The 18,612-nt window shown below is 43.0% G+C and overlaps 1 protein-coding gene across 6 annotated transcripts in view; it reads right to left on the bottom strand.

The window, feature by feature from the left end:
• LOC137525428 (golgin subfamily A member 6-like protein 25) overlaps nucleotides 1-18,612 on the bottom strand; it is a 127,433-nt gene that overhangs the window by 35,232 nt on the left and 73,589 nt on the right. For all 6 annotated transcript variants that reach the window (XR_011022921.1, XR_011022920.1, XM_068246513.1 and 3 more), the window contains 5 exons: nucleotides 14,840-15,010; nucleotides 13,257-13,382; nucleotides 12,665-12,928; nucleotides 8,497-8,559; nucleotides 3,030-3,125 (listed from right to left, as the gene is read on the bottom strand). Coding sequence is in view for 4 of the 6 variants with exons in the window: in XM_068246513.1 (XP_068102614.1) it covers nucleotides 3,030-3,125; nucleotides 8,497-8,559; nucleotides 12,665-12,928; nucleotides 13,257-13,382; nucleotides 14,840-15,010 (720 nt within the window). In the remaining 2 variants the exon portion in view is untranslated. The remainder of the gene's footprint in view (nucleotides 1-3,029; nucleotides 3,126-8,496; nucleotides 8,560-12,664; nucleotides 12,929-13,256; nucleotides 13,383-14,839; nucleotides 15,011-18,612) is intronic.

Raw genomic sequence — 18,612 nt, 5'->3', positions numbered from 1 at the left:
AACAGCGGAAGCGAAGTGGGAACGCAATCGCAAGAATGGCGATTGCCAAATAGTGACACCAGACTGAGCAGGACAGAGCACGAGAGTAGCAAAGGCACAGGCAAACAACAATCAAAGGATAAAGAAAATAATAAACGCTAGCTAAACACGACCACCGCACTCATTCGCAACAGCGAACGTGTTTGAGACACGATCACCACGCGATAAGCGCCCAGTGATAAGCTTGCCACCCTAACTAGCCACGAATAACACAAATGAGCACAAACAGACAAGACAGACAAATGAGGTAGCCAGTAGCAACCGCTGCTCCAGCTTACACTCCAGGAACGCAGATCAGAAGGATCCACAGCCGCTACCGCTAGAGGCTAGTGCGATCCAAACAAGACAGACAGAGGAGGTAGCCAGTAGCAACCGCTGCTCCAGCTTACACTCCAGGAACTCAGATCAGAAGGATCCACAGCCGCTACCGCTAGAGGCTAGTGCGATCCAAACAAGACAGAGCGATTCGCTATCAACCGCCGCTGGCGACAGCGCAATCGCGACAGACAAGACAGGTCAGAATAGGCAGTACAAATTATACACAAACTTACTGCACTAACTAGGAATGCAAGGAGCACTCCCCAAGAATTAACTATACTAAGATAGCAGTGGCTGACACTCCAGGTGAGTCCAGCAGGAACAAACCTCTATGAGCAGCAAAGGATTCTGGGAGAACATGGCATTTATACTGCCAGCCTTCAAAGGAGGCAGGTAGGCGATTTGCATAACGAATGCATGCAAATTTCAGCAGCAGAACAGGTCTGAAACTTGCAAAGCAAAGACAGGTCTCTTTTCCAGAGACCTACAGCCCTCAGACTTAAAGAGAACCCGAGGTGTGTTTAAAGAATGTTATCTGCATACAGAGGCTGGATCTGCCTATACAGCCCAGCCTCTGTTGCTATCCCAAACCCCCCTAAGGTCCCCCTGCACTCTGCAATCCCTCATAAATTACAGCCATGCTGTGAGGCTGTGTTTATATCTGTAGTGTCAGTCTCAGCTGCTCCCCCGCCTCCTGCATAGCTCTGGTCCCTGCCCCCGTCCCTTCCCTCCAATCAGCAGGGAGGGAAGGGATGCAGGCGGGGACTGGAGTTCTGCAGGAGGCAGGGAGAGCAGCAGACTGACACTATAGAGATAAACACAGCCAGCTCTGACAAGCTGTTTGTCAGCAGCGTGGCTGTGATTTATGAGGGATTGCAGAGTGCAGGGGGACCTTAGGGGGGTTTGGGATAGCAACACAGGCTGGGCTGTATAGGCAGATCCAGCCTCTGTATGCAGATAATATTCTTCAAACCCACCTCGGGTTCTCTTTAAGGAATGGTCAAACAGCTGTCTGTCTGTGCAGACAGCTGAGCGGATCATTACAATGGCCTCAATTCACTAAGATCATGCTGGAGATAATAAGGCAAGAGAAAACTTACCTCCACACAGTGAGAGAGTAATCTTATCTCTTCATTCCTTAAGTTACCTCCTCTGTAGTTATTTTACCTCCTCTGTAGTTAATTTACCCTCTCTGTAGTTAATTTACCTCCTCTGTAGTTATTTTCACATGCCTGTCTTTAACTCTGGAGTTATTTTAACCTCCCTGCCGTTATAAAAAATTGCTGCGCACGGCAGGGAGGGTGTTTTTTGGCTTTTTTTTTTTTTGTAGCATGTAGCTAGCCTAGCGCTAGCTACATGCTTCCCCCCTCCCTGCGGCGTCCCCCCGAATGCGCCGATCGCCGCCGGCGCATTTACCCATCCGGAAATCCCGTTCTGAACGGGATTTCCAGGAGGGCTTCCCCTGTCGCCATGGCGACGGGCGTGATGACGTCACCGACGTCATGACGTCAGAGGGAGTCCCGAACCACCCCTCGACGCTGCCTGGCACTGATTGGCCAGGCAGCGCACGGGTCTCGGGGGGGCACCCTCTGATGCGGCAGGTTGCGGCAAATCGGCGCGGAGCGGCGGCGATCGTAAGTTACACGCAGCTAGCAAAGTGCTAGCTGCGTGTAACAAAAAAAAATTATGCAAATCGGCCCAGCAGGGCCTGAGGAATCCTCCGCGGCAGGTTACCCCGAGCTGAGCTCGGGATAACCGGCAGGGAGGTTAAGGATTGGAGAGTTAACTTAAAGACAGAAGAGCTAACTTTAGGCTTGCCTGAGGTAAAATGTTTCCTGAATACTACATGCCTTATCACCATGGTAACAACTCTAGAAGAGTTATTAAAGACAGGAGATAATCTTAGTGAATTGAGGCCAATGTCTTTCGTGGTGCTCCTCTCTACTCTTTTCTCACTTATACTAACTAATGTTTGTAGTTATTCTAGTACAGAGATTGCCTTGAGGGCGGATGGATCATGCCTGCATGTGTAAACATACTGGCTTGTCTGTCACACTCCAACCTTTGAAATCTTCAAACTGTCCCTCAAAACTCACTTGTTCCAACAAGCATACATACTCTACCTTAGGGCATTCCCCATTCCACCTCTGGCCAAGTACTCCTTACTAGATAACCCAAAACACACTGCCTCTAGGTATGATTACTGCACACTACCCCACCTCTTGCCCCCTCCTTTCCTTTAGATTGTAAGCTCGCAAGGACAGGGTTCTTTCACTCTTCTGTGTCTTTGAATTTGTTATTAATTTTGTGTCTTACAATGTGTTATACATTTTATTCATAATGTTACTTTTGTCACTGTAACTACCAACTCGGTATTTTGTACCAAATCTATATTTTGTATATTGGTGAATACCATTGTCTGTATTATTATATACCCCATGTTTGTTTCTTACCTTTGTACAGCGCATAGGAATATGTTGGCGCTTTATAAATAAATAATAATAATCTGTCACTGATTAATTAATTAATTTTGCTTGTCTCTGAAATAGCCCACGGCATTTTATTAGCTCTCTCCATCAATGCATGTGTATATTGGGGTCCTGCTTTTGGCAAAACATGGCAGAGGTGTTCTAATCTAGCCTTATTGGCTCTGTTCACCTGTCTACATTTACCTCCAGAGAATTCTCGACTTTATCCATTTCCTTTTTCAACAGTTCTGCTTGATCCTGAAGAGCCTTTGCTTTCAGATTCTCCATATTTTCTGCAAACTGAAACCAGACAAAGTAATACAGGTTAAATCCTTCCCTGCAATGTTTATCTCCTGTTTCCGAGGAAAAGAAAGGGACTGAGTCTTAACAATAAGTTACAATACAAATAAATATAGTTGAAATATCCCCTGTAGAGCTGTTCAGACCAAGACATCCTGTGGCTGTAACAATAATGTTTTTACATACACAAATACAACATAAAAGGGAAATACATACAGATGACTAGAGTAAAAAGAAATCAGCAACAGTTTTGTTTGTAGTCCTCTACATGAGCATGTGATGTATGCTACGGTGTATTGTGCACGTCTGCAGCACATCGCTGCTATGCTGGTTTAACTGGTATCCCCTCCGTCACCTTACTGTGTCTTCTCCACTTATTGCTTGAAGATGAGTTTAAAAATATAAACAAAAAGCACTGGTGTTGCCGCAACTTGCCCTTTTCAATATTCACAGAGATCATTTGATGGACTTACAGGAGTTGCTACTTTATGCTTTCACTAATACCTAGTGGGGTGATGACTTGTGGTTTGCTCTGAGTAGCAATGATTGGCTAGCCTGGTAAAATGACAGACGTGTTTGTCTCCCTCCCATTATAAAGGATTACACTAATTGGAGGCAGGGCTGGTCCTAGACTTTTTGCTGCCTGAGGCAAATTTGTGAGGATGCCCCCCCCTTTCCGATTTGCTCAGCAATAGATTCTATCTAAAAAAATGGTATGTGCTGCTTGAACATAATACTGTGTAACGTTTACTAATTAGAGCATGCCAAGAACAGCTTGTGGACTGAACGCTCTCCTTGAAAAATAATGATCCAAGTAACTCAGCTGCATATGGGCCTTACTTGTGTAGTGACTATTGGACTGATCTGTCTCCTTCCTACTGCATAGAAAGCAGTAGGAGCTGCTGAGAAACATCTCCCTTCCTCCATGGCGATCTTTGCTCTAAATATTTGCTTTAGAAATTTTGATTGAGTTCATCCAATAAGATTTCTTTCTTTCTTTCTTTCTTTCTTAAGTTTGTCTTAACTCATATTATGCATTTAAAGCAAAAAATATACTGTCTTATAAGACATCACCATTTGTATGTTTTTTTCAGCCTTAACACCTACTTATATAAAACATATAACCTACCCCCCCCCCCCTTCCTAACCACTCACCCATCACCCATCCCCTGGTTACACAAATCTTAAAGAGGAACTCCAGTGAAAATAACATAATGAACAAAACTGCTTAATTTTTACAATACTTATATATAAATGATTTAGTCAGTGTTTGCCCATTGTAAAATCTTTCCTCTCCCTGATTTGCTTTCTGACATTTATCACATGGTGACATTTTTACTGCTGGCAGGTGAGGTTAGTGGAAGTAGTGGCTGCTTGCTTTTTTGGCAGTTGGAAACAGCTGTTATTTCCCACAATGCAACAAGGCTCCCACAGTGTGATGTCAGCACCATGGTCCTGACATCACACTGTGGGAGGGGTTTCACCACAATATCAGCCATACAGAGCCCCCTGATGATCCATTTGAGAAAAGGAAAAGATTTCTCATGGGAAAGGGGGTATCAGCTACTGATTGGCGTACATTTGAAATCGGCGCCGGTAGACTTGGGCGCAGGATACAGCGGTATATAGCTGATCCTGCTTCTGCACAAGTCCGGGCCGATTTAATTACTATTCCCCCTCCAGGCCGACATGGATAGTGGGGGAATGAAATAATTCGGCTTCCAGCGATTGCTGGAGGCCGAATTATTATGTTTTTAAGCAACTTCGGCTCTGTCTTCTGACGGAGCCGACGTTACTCACTGAGCGCTTGAATAGGAATGATTCCTATTGAAGTCTATGGAGGCGCCGGCTGCGCCCAAATCTAGCAGCGCTGAAAAGCACTGCTCCGACTGATTGGGATGAAGTTCAATTCTTGGTTACAGTTTCTCTTTAACAGTCCAAATTAGCCATCTCAACTTGATCTCTTTCCATTATTCAAAACTCTTCCATTTTTTCAGTATTCTAGCTTTGACCTCCATTTATCACAGAATTTTCTAGTTTCATTTTTCATGTCGACTCGTGTATCCTTTTTTCCATCTCCACTGTTCTCTTCTTTCAGGCGTACCATTTCTCAACATCTAAGGGCCCTTGGCCCTGCCATCTTGCATCTATTTCCCTTTTAGCTGTGTTTAGGAACATTGGGGTTAAACTCACCCCATGCTCCTTTAGTGACATAGCAATGCCAACCAGCATGACCATCATTTCTACCAATACATCTACCAGTTACATTTTGTCGTAATTTTTTCCCCGCAAGAATGTTTAGCAAATGGGCATTCCCCCTTTAAGTGGAACAATGTTCCTCTCTGATCACAACCTCTCCAACATTTATCTGAAATCCCTGGGTACATCTTGCTATTTTAACTGCTTGTTGAAATTCACCTTCTTAAAACAGAAGGAAACTTGCAATAATTCAGCTATAAGTGAACATTTTTGGTTACCCACAATACACCACTACTGAATATGCAAATTATCTATTTTCGCCCCTGTAAGTTAGGCAAGCATCCAGAACCGCTGGTGTACATGTGGGGTTGATGTGGCTGTGTAATATTTAAAGCTATAGACTTGCTATGCACGAGCGGTTCTGGATGCTTGCCTGGCTTACAGGGGTGAAAAAAGATAATTTGCATATTCAGTTGTGGTGCATTGTGGGTAACCACAAATGTTCACTTATAACTGAATTATTGCAAGTTTCCTTCTGTATTAGGAAAATGAATTTCACCAAGCATGGCTTATTAGTAGGAGGGCTGTCCGGTCTCTTTTATCCCCCTATACATTCCTAGTGGTTTGGGTCACCCCGAGCTGCTTGGCTACTCTATTTTAACTGGCGACCTATACCGCCTAGTCATATATTTGTAATTTAATTCCTGTGTATTTAAATTTACTGATGAATGCTACGCCCTTTTGTCAATATTGTCAATATTTTCTTGGGATGGTGTCATTTTTAAATCTATGTCCCACTCCCGTAAATAATATGGTTTCCCAATTTCCGATTCATCTAAGCACTGTTTGTACTTTTTGGAAATGAAGTGCTTATTATCATTACTGTTAAAAAAAACACTTTTCTACAGTAGAAAGCTCCTCCTTAGACCTGATCCTATCCTTATTAACTCGAAACAAATGTTGGATCTGACGATATCAAAAATATCTGAAAGTCTACTGTGGCCTTAATGTTTCAACCAACTTTAAGGAAAAGCAAATGAATCTACCAGCATATTTTGTGGACATGAGGGAGGAAACTGGCGTTCCTAGAGGAAATCCACACAAACGGGAGGGGGGGGGGGGGGGGTCGGAGGGGGGAGGGGTATATACAAACTCCAGGCAAACTCCATGCAGAATCAAACCTTGTACTCTAGCACTGCTAGGAAAGGGTGCTAACCACTTATCTACTGTGCTATCCAACTAACTACCGGCAGTCTCCTTTCAATTCAGCTAGCTGTTACACTTATACACACTCCTCTATTTTTCTATCAGGTCAATGGATCAATTGTTAGTTTCCAGCATGTCCGATCTGCTTCCAATCAAGAAAGGGATTGATCTAGTGCAGTAACAATCGCAGAAGCAGATTGGACATGTTGGAAATTATCGATCGACTAATTGATCTTATGGGCAAATTGCATGGTGTGTATAAGGGGCAATTTCCACTAGAAGCATGCAAATTCCCATGCATATTTTTTTGTTTTTATTTTCATTTTTTTTCTGCTTCTATTGACATTATCAAAAACGCAGGTGAAAAAACGTATGGGTTAGCATTTGCCGCAGTGACAACGACAACGAAGTGCAATCTGGACGCAAGCCATGTTACGAAATAGGCAACGTTTCCCTACGCACCTCGTCAGCAGGAAAATGCTGCAAATCTGTACATAATGGAAATGGGCTCATAGTAATTTAATTGCACTGCATCATTACGTTTATGTATCTCGAATCAGTGCTACAGACTAACCAGCAAGCTCATGATGAACCAGAACTCATTGGAGTGTGTGAGGGCATGCAATGGTCCAAAAAGCCCCCTTACTAAAATGCTATGGAAAACAAAAGTTTGCTTTCTTAAAACAGAAAGTATTTGCGATAATTCAGGTTGGAGTGAGCTCCGAGATGTCTCCCACAATGCATCACTGCTGCAGCCCCTTACACACTGCAATGTTCTGAGTCACCATGAGCGTGCTGGTTAGTCTGTACCTCTGGGTGTTTCAAGTTCTACTCCATAGAGCCACATTAATCCATGCCATGCACTGATGAGGATCAACCAATCCAAAACAGTCTGTATGCATGTTGGATTATTATGGCTGTGTACAAATAACAAGATGGCACATCATTGCATTCAAGTGGTTCTGGAGGTATGTTTAGCTTCCACGGACGACAACGGGTAATTTGCATATATTCAGCAGTGATGCACTGGGAGACATCTCAAGCTCACTCTAACCTGAATTATCGCAAATACTTCTGTTTTAATGCTAGGTACACACCATACAATTTTCTGCCAGATTTACCTGCCAGATCGATTATTTTCAACATGTCCAATCTGAATTTTGATCAATGTCTCAATTTTCCGGTAGTTTTTTAAAATTGTTTTGATCTATTTTCATAGAACTGAATGAAAATCAATTGCAAAAAACAATTAAAAAACTCAGAAAATCGCAGGTAAATCTGCCAGAAAATTGTATGGTGTGTACCTAACATAATGCTGGGCATACACGGCTCGATTTTGCCGCTCGATTCTCTCGCCCGATCGATTCCCCGCTCGATTCCGCAGGCGATTCTCTTATCTTCCACTCGTTTTTCTTATCTTTTTCCATTGTCCTCAATGCGGAATCGAGCGCGGAAACGATCGGGCGGGAGATCGGACATGTCGGAAATGATCTATCGAGCCATCTAAATGGCTCGGATTCGGGCCGTGTATGCCCAGCATAAGAAAGAAAACTTGTTTTGAATCGGTGCTGATTAACATAGGTTTGTTCAGAGAAGCTCTCAGGAAAGCAGGTATTGTGTGCAGATTCCACTAATCCATGAAAATAAATCAGATCAGAGAAAGATAAGCTGTGATTGTTGTAAGCTGGGATAAGACTGCCTGACACCATAATGGTTCAGCAATCGCCTTGCACTAACTACTTGCACAACTACAATTCTCTTCCTTTTCTGTACTCAGCAGGGTAATAGTGACAGTGTTTCTTTATATAGGACAGTTACAGCAGCTAGTAAGGGCCTCTTGAAGTCACCTAAGGCAGGAGAACAGCCAGGTCTTCACACGTCATACAGCAGCTGCACAGCCTTCATCCCACTAAGCTTATAACTGCACACACAGGTGCCACTAGAATTATTATGGAAAATGACCTACCTGTTGGAGGTCATTCTGTTTTTGACTTTGCATTTCCTCCTTCATTTTAGCAATGTGCATCTCCTGTGCAAAACCAGAAACAGATTTGTTCTCATCAAAATACAAGGAGAGAGGTGAATGAAAATCTGTCACACCATTTTAGCTTAGCTTGTGTGCAAATAAATACATACACATGTACAACTGTTAACTTCCACTTAATAAACTGCTGCTTAAAGAGAATCATTACTGAGTAAAAATATTTAAAATAAACACATGAGGTAACTTCAAATGAACATTACATAGTTACCTTGCCATCGGTTCCTCTCAGAAGCTCACCATTTTCTTCTGACAATAATCCCTTCCAGTTCTGACAATATTTAGTCAGATCTGAAATATATCAGTTGCTGTCAGTAAAATAGCGGAGCAGTGCTTTTCAGCGCTGCTAGATTTGGGCGCAGCCGGCGCCTCCATAGACTACAATAGGAATCACTCCTATTGCAGCGCTAAGTGAGTAACGTCGGCTCCGTCAGGAGACGGAGCCGAGGTTGCTTAAAAAACACAATAATTCGGCCTCCAGCAATCGCTGGAAGCCAAATTATTTCATTCCCCCACTATCCATGGCGGCTTGGAGGGGGAATAGTAATTAAAACGGCCCAGACTTGTGCAGAAGCAGGATCAGCCACATACCGCTGTATCCTGCGCCCAAGTCTACCGGCGCCGATTTCAAATGTACTCGAAAAATAGCAGTTGCTGTCAGTTATAGCTGAGTGGACAACTGATGTACCCAATAATGTCTATGTTTCCCTATGGCTCAAGTGGGCGATGTTACAGTTTAAGGGCCCGTTTCCACTATCGTGAATCATGCGGATTCGCACAGCCAATACAAATAATGGATGGGCCTGTTTCCACTTGTGCGTTGTGCAGAGCGTTTTTCTGTGCAGGATTTTTCTGCACGGTAGAGCCCTCAGAATTTGCCTGCGTGTGGAATGCAGGCGAATCGCACACAATGTATTTAATAGGGAAATCGCATGCGTTTTTTCCATGCCTTTTTGGCCGTGAATTCGCATGTGAATTCGCATAGGCACCAATGTAAATTCACACAGGCAGTGACATGGTTAAAATCGCATATACACTCACCTATGCAAATTCGCATGCGAATTCGCGGCAAAAAACGTGTGCGGTATCGCATCCGCATGCGATTTCATCAGCGGTGGAATCCAGGTGAGTTTCGCACCGCAATAGTGGAAACGAGCCCTCACTGTGTGCTGACCAGAAAGCTGTTATGGGTAATGGCCATTTTCAAAATGGAGGACGGAAAATTCCCTTGATCACAGTGAACAAACAGGATGCGGGACAGGAGAAAGACACTGAGGAGTAGACTACATGGAAGGTAAGTATGACTTGTGTATGCTAAATTTGACTTTTAATTTTCAGTTCAGGTTTTCTTTAAAGAGAACACGAGGTGGGATTTCATTATGTTAGTGGGGCACAGAGGCTGGTTGTGCACACTAAGACCAGCCTCTGTTGCCCCATGGTGTGCCTCCATGTCCCCCCTGCGCGCCGTTATACCCCCGCAGTGCTGGTGACACGCAGCGTGTCGCCAGCACAATGTTTACCTAAGCGCTGTCTGTCAGCGCCGCTCCCCCGCCTCCTCAGCATCGGCGCTACCCGCCCGTGTCGACTCCCTCCCACTGATAGGAGGGAAGTGACGCGGGCGGGTAGCGCCAATGCGGAGGAGGCGGGGGAGCGGCGCTGACTGACAGCGCTTAGGTAAACATTGTGCTGGCGGCGCGCTGTGTATCGCCAGCACTGCGGGGGGTATCGCGGCGCGCAGGGGGGTCTTGGAGGCACACCATGGGGCAACGGAGGCTGGTCTTAGTGTGCACAACCAGCCTCTGTGCCCCACTAACATAATGAAATCCCACCTCGGGTTCTCTTTAACAAACAAAGGTGCAAGTGGAGAGGACCCAAACAGGCGTTCAATAAATATCAACTGAAGTGACCATTAACCTCCTGGGGACCGCCTAACGCCAATGGGGGTGATCAGGGCGGCAGCCCCAGGACTGCTTGACGCCGATTGGTGTCAAGTCCTGGGGCAGGGATTTGCAGGAGATCGCGCACGCATCTCCGCATGAATGACGCAGCTCCGCCATCAGCCTCCCAGCAGCGATCGCCGCTAGGTGACTCTTAGACGGCGAAAACGCTGTCTGTTTACTTAGTACAGCACTGCGATCTAAGGCAGCGCTGTACTGTGAATAGCCGTTTGACACGGCGGTCCCCTCCTAGTCCAGGGAGTGATCGGCTGTTATAGGCTGGAGCCTATGACAGCCGATCACGCTGATTGGCTGGCGGGGGGAGGGAAGGAGGGGGGAGTAAAAAAATAAAAGCAAAAATAGTAAAATGTATAAAAAAAAAACCCAACATATAAATATTTATGGAGAAAAATAAACGTTGGGGGAGCGATCAGACCCCACCAACAGAGAGCTCTGTTGGTGTTGAGAAAAGGGATGAGGGGGGTGGGGGGTGGGGATCCCTTGTGATCTGAGTTGTGCGGCCCTGCAGTGAGGCCTTAAAGCTGCAATGGCCGTTTTTGTGAAAAATGGCCTGGTCTTTAGGGGGGGTAAAGCCTGTGGTCCTGAAGTGGTCATTAATGATCTTTCTCATGACAGCTTAAGGAAGTGCACTGCTTGTTCACTGCTGAGCAGCCAGTTTTGTTCAATGGATAGGGAAGAGGAGAAGTCAAGCAAAAGGTGCCCAGCTAGGAGGACTACAGTAGCCTGACAACAACAGCTGATTTTTAGTGATCAAACTGAGTGAATTAACCACTTCACAATTTAGAGTTTTTTCACTTAAAAACCAGAGCAATTTTCACATTTGAGTGCTGCTTCCATTTTCGGCATAAACGTTATCACTACCTATCACACCTAAACGATCTATACATTTTTTTGGGGGGTGGTACTTTTTGCTAAGAATTATTTTATTTTGTATGCATTTTAAAGGGAATAAGAACAAAAAATGTAAAAACTACTAATTTCTTATTATTATTATGTCATTAGCCATAATTGTTTTAAAATAAAATGTGCTACAGTAGATACAGTAAAACCCATACATTGTATTTGCACATTTGTCCTGGTCATTACAACATTTAAATTGTGTCACTATACAATGTTTTTTGTTTTTTCATTGTACTCTATCAATAATTACAAGCCCTTATTTGCAAAGAATAACAGTAATACACCCTCATGGCATACATATTTAAAAAGCTAAGTCACTAAGGTAACAATTTAGATTTTGTATTTTAAATTTTGTCATTTTGGATCTGTTTTTATTTACAAGTGTATTATATGTAGGCGGAGGCACAAGGTTAATGAGCATATTATAGGTATAGGTAATTTATTTTTTAATAACTTTAATGTAATATTTTTTGTCTACTAGATATGTCCTCACATAGTCCCCTATCTACTTAGAGAATGATGAATCACAACAGTGATCATTATTGCAGACCATTCAGAAAGCTACTGGTTGCAGTAGCGATCATTGATTCATCAGACACTTTAATTGGCTTTGAGAACACGTGTTCCCATTCAACAATCTGTGGCGCCGCTCGTAAACATACAAAGATGAGTATCTACACCCCTAGGAGCTAAAGTGAAGTTTTCAAGGACGTATATACGTAGAACTGGTAGTTAATGGTGGCACCAACAATGTTGTGGGCCTCCTCACTGGCAAATCTAGTGACTGTACGTTGCATAAAAAACATGGAAATGTTTCCTTATCACTGAAATGCTACCTGCGACTGGTAATTGACATGTACACACAATCCTGAGTAGGGAAATTCCTTTTAACATGTGAATCACTGCTCATTTGGGAATAGGAAGCCATGCTAAGAAATGAAACCACTAGTTGGGAAGGGCTTAGCTGGCCAATGATTTATTAACAAACCTGCTGACTAATTTATAAGTGGCTATAATTTGCTAGAGCAGCTTCAGCTTCCTGGGTAGGTGGAGATTTGCAAATTAGGAGAATTCTCTACTTAACTGTGATTCCTGAGCACAGCATAGAACAAATTCAGTTATTTACTTGAGTTGTAAGATCTTCTAACAAATATTCTGTTGGGAGAGAAAGAAGCTGCACCCCATTACACTGCAGAAAAGGGAAGTGATGAGCAATGCAGAGCATTTGCCCTTACCCTATCCTGATGATGCTGGATCTGCAATTCAGTCAGACGCTTGTTGTGTTCCTCCTTCAGAACTTCAGTAGCCAATGCCTGGGCCTCCTTTTCAGCCTTTATGGATGATATGACGTCTCTCAGCCTCAGAAGGTCCAGCTCCTTCTCAGAGAGGATCTTCTCAAGTGATGCTATTCTTGTGCTCTGTTCTGTGACCTGGGCACTTAGGTCAGTGATCTTCTCATTGAAGGCTTCTTGTTGCTTACTGGATTCTTCCTCCTGTGTCTATAATGTGTATAATGTGTAAAATGTCCATGTTTCAGAGCATGAGAAGTCAACATGAAAACAGGTAGATTTCCTCTGTACCTGTTTTCCTTTTGTATTGAGTCTGGACAAGGGACATGGATCCTCACTTTTGGTGACAGAACATGATTATGGTATGAATATAGCATGTAGCAGCATATATTCAGCATGTAGGAGAAGAGGTTATTGGACACTGGACAGTAAGAAAAGAATAATTCCTGGCAAGTCTCAGAAAATATTACAACCATGGGATTAGCATTACAGTATGTACATACACTGTGCAGTAACGGAGCACATCTTGTGGGTTTACCTGGAACTGCATCTCGTACTTCTTTTCAAGCTCACGAAGTTGGGACTTCAGCTGTTTGTTCTTTTCCTGCTTTTCTGCACAATCTGCCCTAGTCTCCTCCAGCTTACACTGTGAATCTTCCAAATTCTGCAATCAAAGTAAAAGCCAATGTATTAACATTATTCCAGGATTCTACTACCTTTACAGACAAGGGCACTTCAGACAGGCTGTTCACTAAACTCCAAACCATGATGTGACTGATGGGAAACATGTATTTAGAGTGACACCTGGGCAGCCAAAACTAACCTTCTGAAAATAATGACATATTGATAGCATGGTGACATAGTGCATAGTGCTCTTGCTGTACAGTCCTATAGTCCCCAAATCTTACCTATGGAGTTTGCATTTTCTTCCCATGTTCATGTGGGTTTCTCTTCTGAGCCCTCCACTTTCCTCTCCCATCCCAAAAACATTCTGATGAATTCATTTATTCATCGTAGGGACATAAGACTATGACTATGGTGGAGATAACATTATGAGCTCCTCTGAGGGTCAGTTAGGGACTCTAGTCACAGAAGATTAATAAACTTTATGTGTGATGGCTACCATCTTGCTTTTTGGAAATTCTAGAAATAACTTATCTCCACAGTGATATCTGACGGCACTTGCAAACACTAAAGCATTATGCAGGTTACACACATGATTCAATTTCTTGTCCGATTAATGGGTAATCTGACGCAAGCGCTTTAATTACAGCGCAGGTAGATTTGGGCACAGCTGCCGCCACCATAGGCTGTAATAGGAATTACGGCTATAGCAGCGCATACAGAGTAACTCCGGTGCCGTCAGAAGACTGAGCTAAAGTTACTTTTAAAACACAATAATTCAGCTTCCAGCAAGTGCTGGAAGCCAAATTATTTCATTCCCCACCATCCATGTTGGCCTGGAGGGGGAATAGGATTTAATATGGCCGGGAACTTGTGCAGCAGCAGGATCAGCCATATACCGGCTGTATCCTGCACCCAAGTCTCCCGTGCCGATTTTATATGTATCCATCTGATGGGAAGTTGTATTGTGTGTACATTTCTAATCTTTTCCTGGTTGATAACAGGATCAATTTTCCCATCATAACATCACAACCATCCTGTTGTAGAATAGAAGCAGATTAAACATGCTGGAAATAATCGACCGATTCCCGCCAATCGGACAGGAGATTGCATCGTGTGTATTTAGCATTATGTTTATTTCTGATGCTTCCTGGCAATTGTTTCTTTACTTTAGAGGGGCACTGGAAGGTCGTGCATTCAGGCAGCGTTGTCAACTTCACATGGACATCTAGCTGTGCATACAAAAGCTATGCATGGAATCATATTTCTGTGAGGAGCTTACGAACCGTAATAGCTTTTGTTTGCAACAAAGTTCTTGAATTAAGGTATATTTTAATTTGCGGATAATTTATATCTCAGTAATGCTGCAGCATCTCCAATATACGTTTGTGAATAATGTAATACCATCACATATTGCAGTTTTGTAGGATCTGCTCACAAACATATGACTTGATTTGCAGACGTGCCTGTTATATAGCTGTAGATGTGAGATCTCACCTCTTGCAGTTTCTCTATCTTGGCCCTGGCAGTCCGTTGCTCAGAAAAGAGTTCCGATCTAGTGTTGCTTAGCTGTCGCTCCAGCTCCTGGCGCTCCATAAATGACATACTTCCTTCCAGGTGTCTTATGCGGGCTCTCAACTCATCCCGCTCCGTGGTTAACGAGGAGATCTATAAAAAAATGTTGTACCACCTAAGTAGCCATGCACCACTCAGTTTTATAAAGGAAGTCTTCATGCAAGGTTAAAGGGAATCTGAAATGAAAATAAACTTATGATATAATGAATTGTATGTGCAGCACAGCTAAGAAATAGACCATTAGTAGCAAAGAAAAAGTCTCATATTGTTTCCAGCACAGGAAGAGTGAAGAAACTTCAGTTGTTATCTATGCAAAAGAGCTTCTCTGAGCTCTCCGACCCAACTTGGATACAGTCATATTTTCTGAAGCACTTATACATCAAAGAAACAGTGAGACTCTGCTCTGTTTCATAGTTTAAAATCCAGTGTAGGGTTTGTAATTACATATGATAGAATGATGCAATGTTATAAAAAAGCTATTTAACTGAAAATAAAAATATGAGACTCTTTTTTTTTGCTACTAGCGTTCTATTTATTATCCGTACTGCACATACAATACATTATATCATAGGCCTTTTTTCGATTCAATGTCACTTAAAAGCTCTAAGATATGAGAGCAAATTCTCATCTTTGTTAGAAGACTGAGTGACAGAGTCAACCTGTTGCATCCAGGATTACTTCAGACACCAAGAAAAATCAGGATCGCATGGCACAAACAATGCTAAACGACAATACCGGCACAAGTATTGCTGCAGACTTTGGTTACCGTCCCATCAGCAGAATGTATTGTGTGTAAAGGACCTGCATTTGGAAATATTACATCACCCAAGAAGAAAACCAATATTAAAGGGAATCTGAAGTGAAAATAAACTCATGATATAAGGATTTGTATGTCTAGTACAGCTAAGAAATAAAACATTAGCAGCAGAAATATTGTTTCCAGTACAGAAAGAGTTAAAGAGACACTGAAGCGAAAAAAAAAAATATGATATAGTGAATTGGTTGTGTACTATGAATAATTACTAGAAGATTAGCAGCAAAGAAAATATTCTCATACTTTTATTTTCAGGTATATAGTGTTTTTTCTAACATTGCATTATTCTATAATATGTGCAGATTACACAACACTCAGCATTCAAAATGAGTCTTTCAGAGCAGTCTGTGAAGTAATAAACTCTCCTCTGCTAGAGGAAAAGTAAACAGTTCAATTACAGTTGAGATAATAAAAGTCAGATAACAGCCCTCTCCACGACTATAGGTCCGTACACACGCCGGACTTTAGGCAACGACGGGTCCGTCGTTGCCTCCCGCTGGGTGGGCGTGCCAGCGACAGTCCGGCGTGTGTACGCTCTGTCGTCAGACTGATACGTCTGTTTCTGAGCGATCCGCCGGGCGGATCGCTCAGAAACAGACGTATCAGTCTGACGACAGAGCGTACACACGCCGGACTGTCGCTGGCACGCCCACCCAGCGGGAGGCAACGACGGACTCGTCGTTGCCTAAAGTCCGGCGTGTGTACGCTGCTTAACTTGGTCGGAGAGCTTAATGGCTTGTTTGCATAGAGATAACAACTGGAGTTTCTCAACTCTCCCTGTACTGGAAACAATTACACTGATGTATTGGACTCCGAGCAGTGCAGAAACTATGGAAAGATGCACATCATTTTAAAGCTCTCTTTCTCCTCTTTCCAATGATATATAAACCACCACCCTACGTCTTTTAGTTTTCGCTATTTTCGCGATTGAAATTGCCGCGACCGCGATTTCGATCGCGAAAATAGAGAAAACTAAAAGGTGTAGGGCAACGATTTAGGTGTCGTCAGAAAGAGGAGAAAGAGAGCTTTAAAATGATATCCATCAAGCCATAGTTATATTGTATTACACAGGACGACACTTTCCCCAGTGTCAGCAGCTCCATTCTGCTGAATGCAGCTGCTGACTTTGACAAAAAGTCGCCCTGTGTAATACAATATAACTATGGCTTGATGGATATCATTTTAAAGCTCTCTTTCTCCTCTTTCTGACGACACCTAAATCTTCGCCCTACGCCTTTTAGTTTTCTATATTTTCGCGATCGAAATCGCGGCCGCGGCAATTTCAATCGCGAAAATAGCGAAAACTAAAAGGCGTAGGGTGGCGGTTTATATATCATTGGAAAGAGGAGAAAGAGGGCTTTAAAATGATGTGCATCTTTCCATAGTTTCTGCACTGCTCGGAGTCCCTTTAATGTTTTATTTCTTAGCTGTGCTACACATACAAATCATAATATCATCATTTTTTTTTCGCTTCAGTGTCTCTTTAAGAAACTCCAGTTGTTATCTATGCAAAAGAGCTAAACTGATCTGTCTGTCACTGTATTTTTTTTTCTGCAGAGCAAAGTTCAAAAGGTCACTAGCCTGCTCTGTGAAATCATGAAGAGTGTTGTGTGTAAACTGCAAATATTAGAGAAGGATGCAATGTTATAAAAAACAATATAACTGAAAATAAAAATATGAGACTATTTTCTTTGCTACTAATCTTCTATTAATTTTCTGTACTACACAACCAATTCATTATATCTTAATTTTTTTTCCGCTTTAGTGTCACTTTAAGAGTAAACAAAATAGCTTGAGTCAATAATATCACTCTATTACTCATTTATATATGTATATGGATCCAGTTGTTATGTGTGAACGTTTTTGTGAAAGAACATCAGATTTTATTGCGTATTTACTGTATATTCTATAAGACTACTTTTTAACCCAGGAACGGGTGTTGAAACTTCCGAGCCGGACTGGAGAATCTGAGATTGCTGCATACGGTGGGGGGAGCTCAAAAACATTCACGGCCACATCCCTGCCGTATGCAGTGACCTATGAAAGGAGCAAGGGCGGTGCTGTTCAAGTATGGTAGAAGGAAATCCACTCACCAGGATTCCTGGAAAGAAGTGACTTAATGTGGTCCCAATACAGAGGTGAGGGGGCACCTCACTGGGAAGGTGTAAGTGAAGGGTGGAGCAACCTGCAGGCGTCCAGGATGTGTGAGCTCTGAGAGGCAGAGAAGGAGATAATAGTATACAAGTGAAGGCCAGACGGGTGAAAGTGGCGTGCTTCTGCTCTGATAGTCAGAGATAGCTGACCAAAGCTGCAGGCTTTGTATACAACAACCAGCCAATCGCCGGTAAGGTACATCGCTTGCCGTGACTGGCTGGTTGTTGTATACTGGGTACCACATACAGCACAGCACCAGTATCTGTACCTGTTTATACAGTATAGCATCAGTACGTACAGTATAGAAATCACCAACAGTCAAGAGGGGTAGTCTTATACGGCAAGAATATCCCAAAATATATATTTTAACTGGAAAAGTTGGGGGTTGTCTTTTACGGGGGGTGTATACGCCAAGTCGTCTTATACGCCGGAATATACGCTATATATAGAATGGAATTACCCACGAGTGGATTGTCAGAGGAGGAGAAATTGTGTAAATGGTAGTTGGTATCTTCTGATCTGGAACGAGGATAATCTGATGGTATGGAATGCTTGGCATATATGGTTCGTTTCTTCTTATCAATCGAGGCGCTGATGGCTCGATTGATAATATCCGACGTGTCCGATCACCGCGGCGGATCGGTTCTGCGCTTGATCCCTGCGGGCGGACAATAGAAAAAAACGAGCAGCAGATAAGAAGCGCCCGCGGGGATGAGCGGGAATCGAT

Source organism: Hyperolius riggenbachi, chromosome 1, assembly GCF_040937935.1.
Source record: "Hyperolius riggenbachi isolate aHypRig1 chromosome 1, aHypRig1.pri, whole genome shotgun sequence".
Lineage (NCBI taxonomy): Eukaryota > Metazoa > Chordata > Amphibia > Anura > Hyperoliidae > Hyperolius > Hyperolius riggenbachi.
This window is presented reverse-complemented; position numbering and strand designations above follow the sequence as displayed.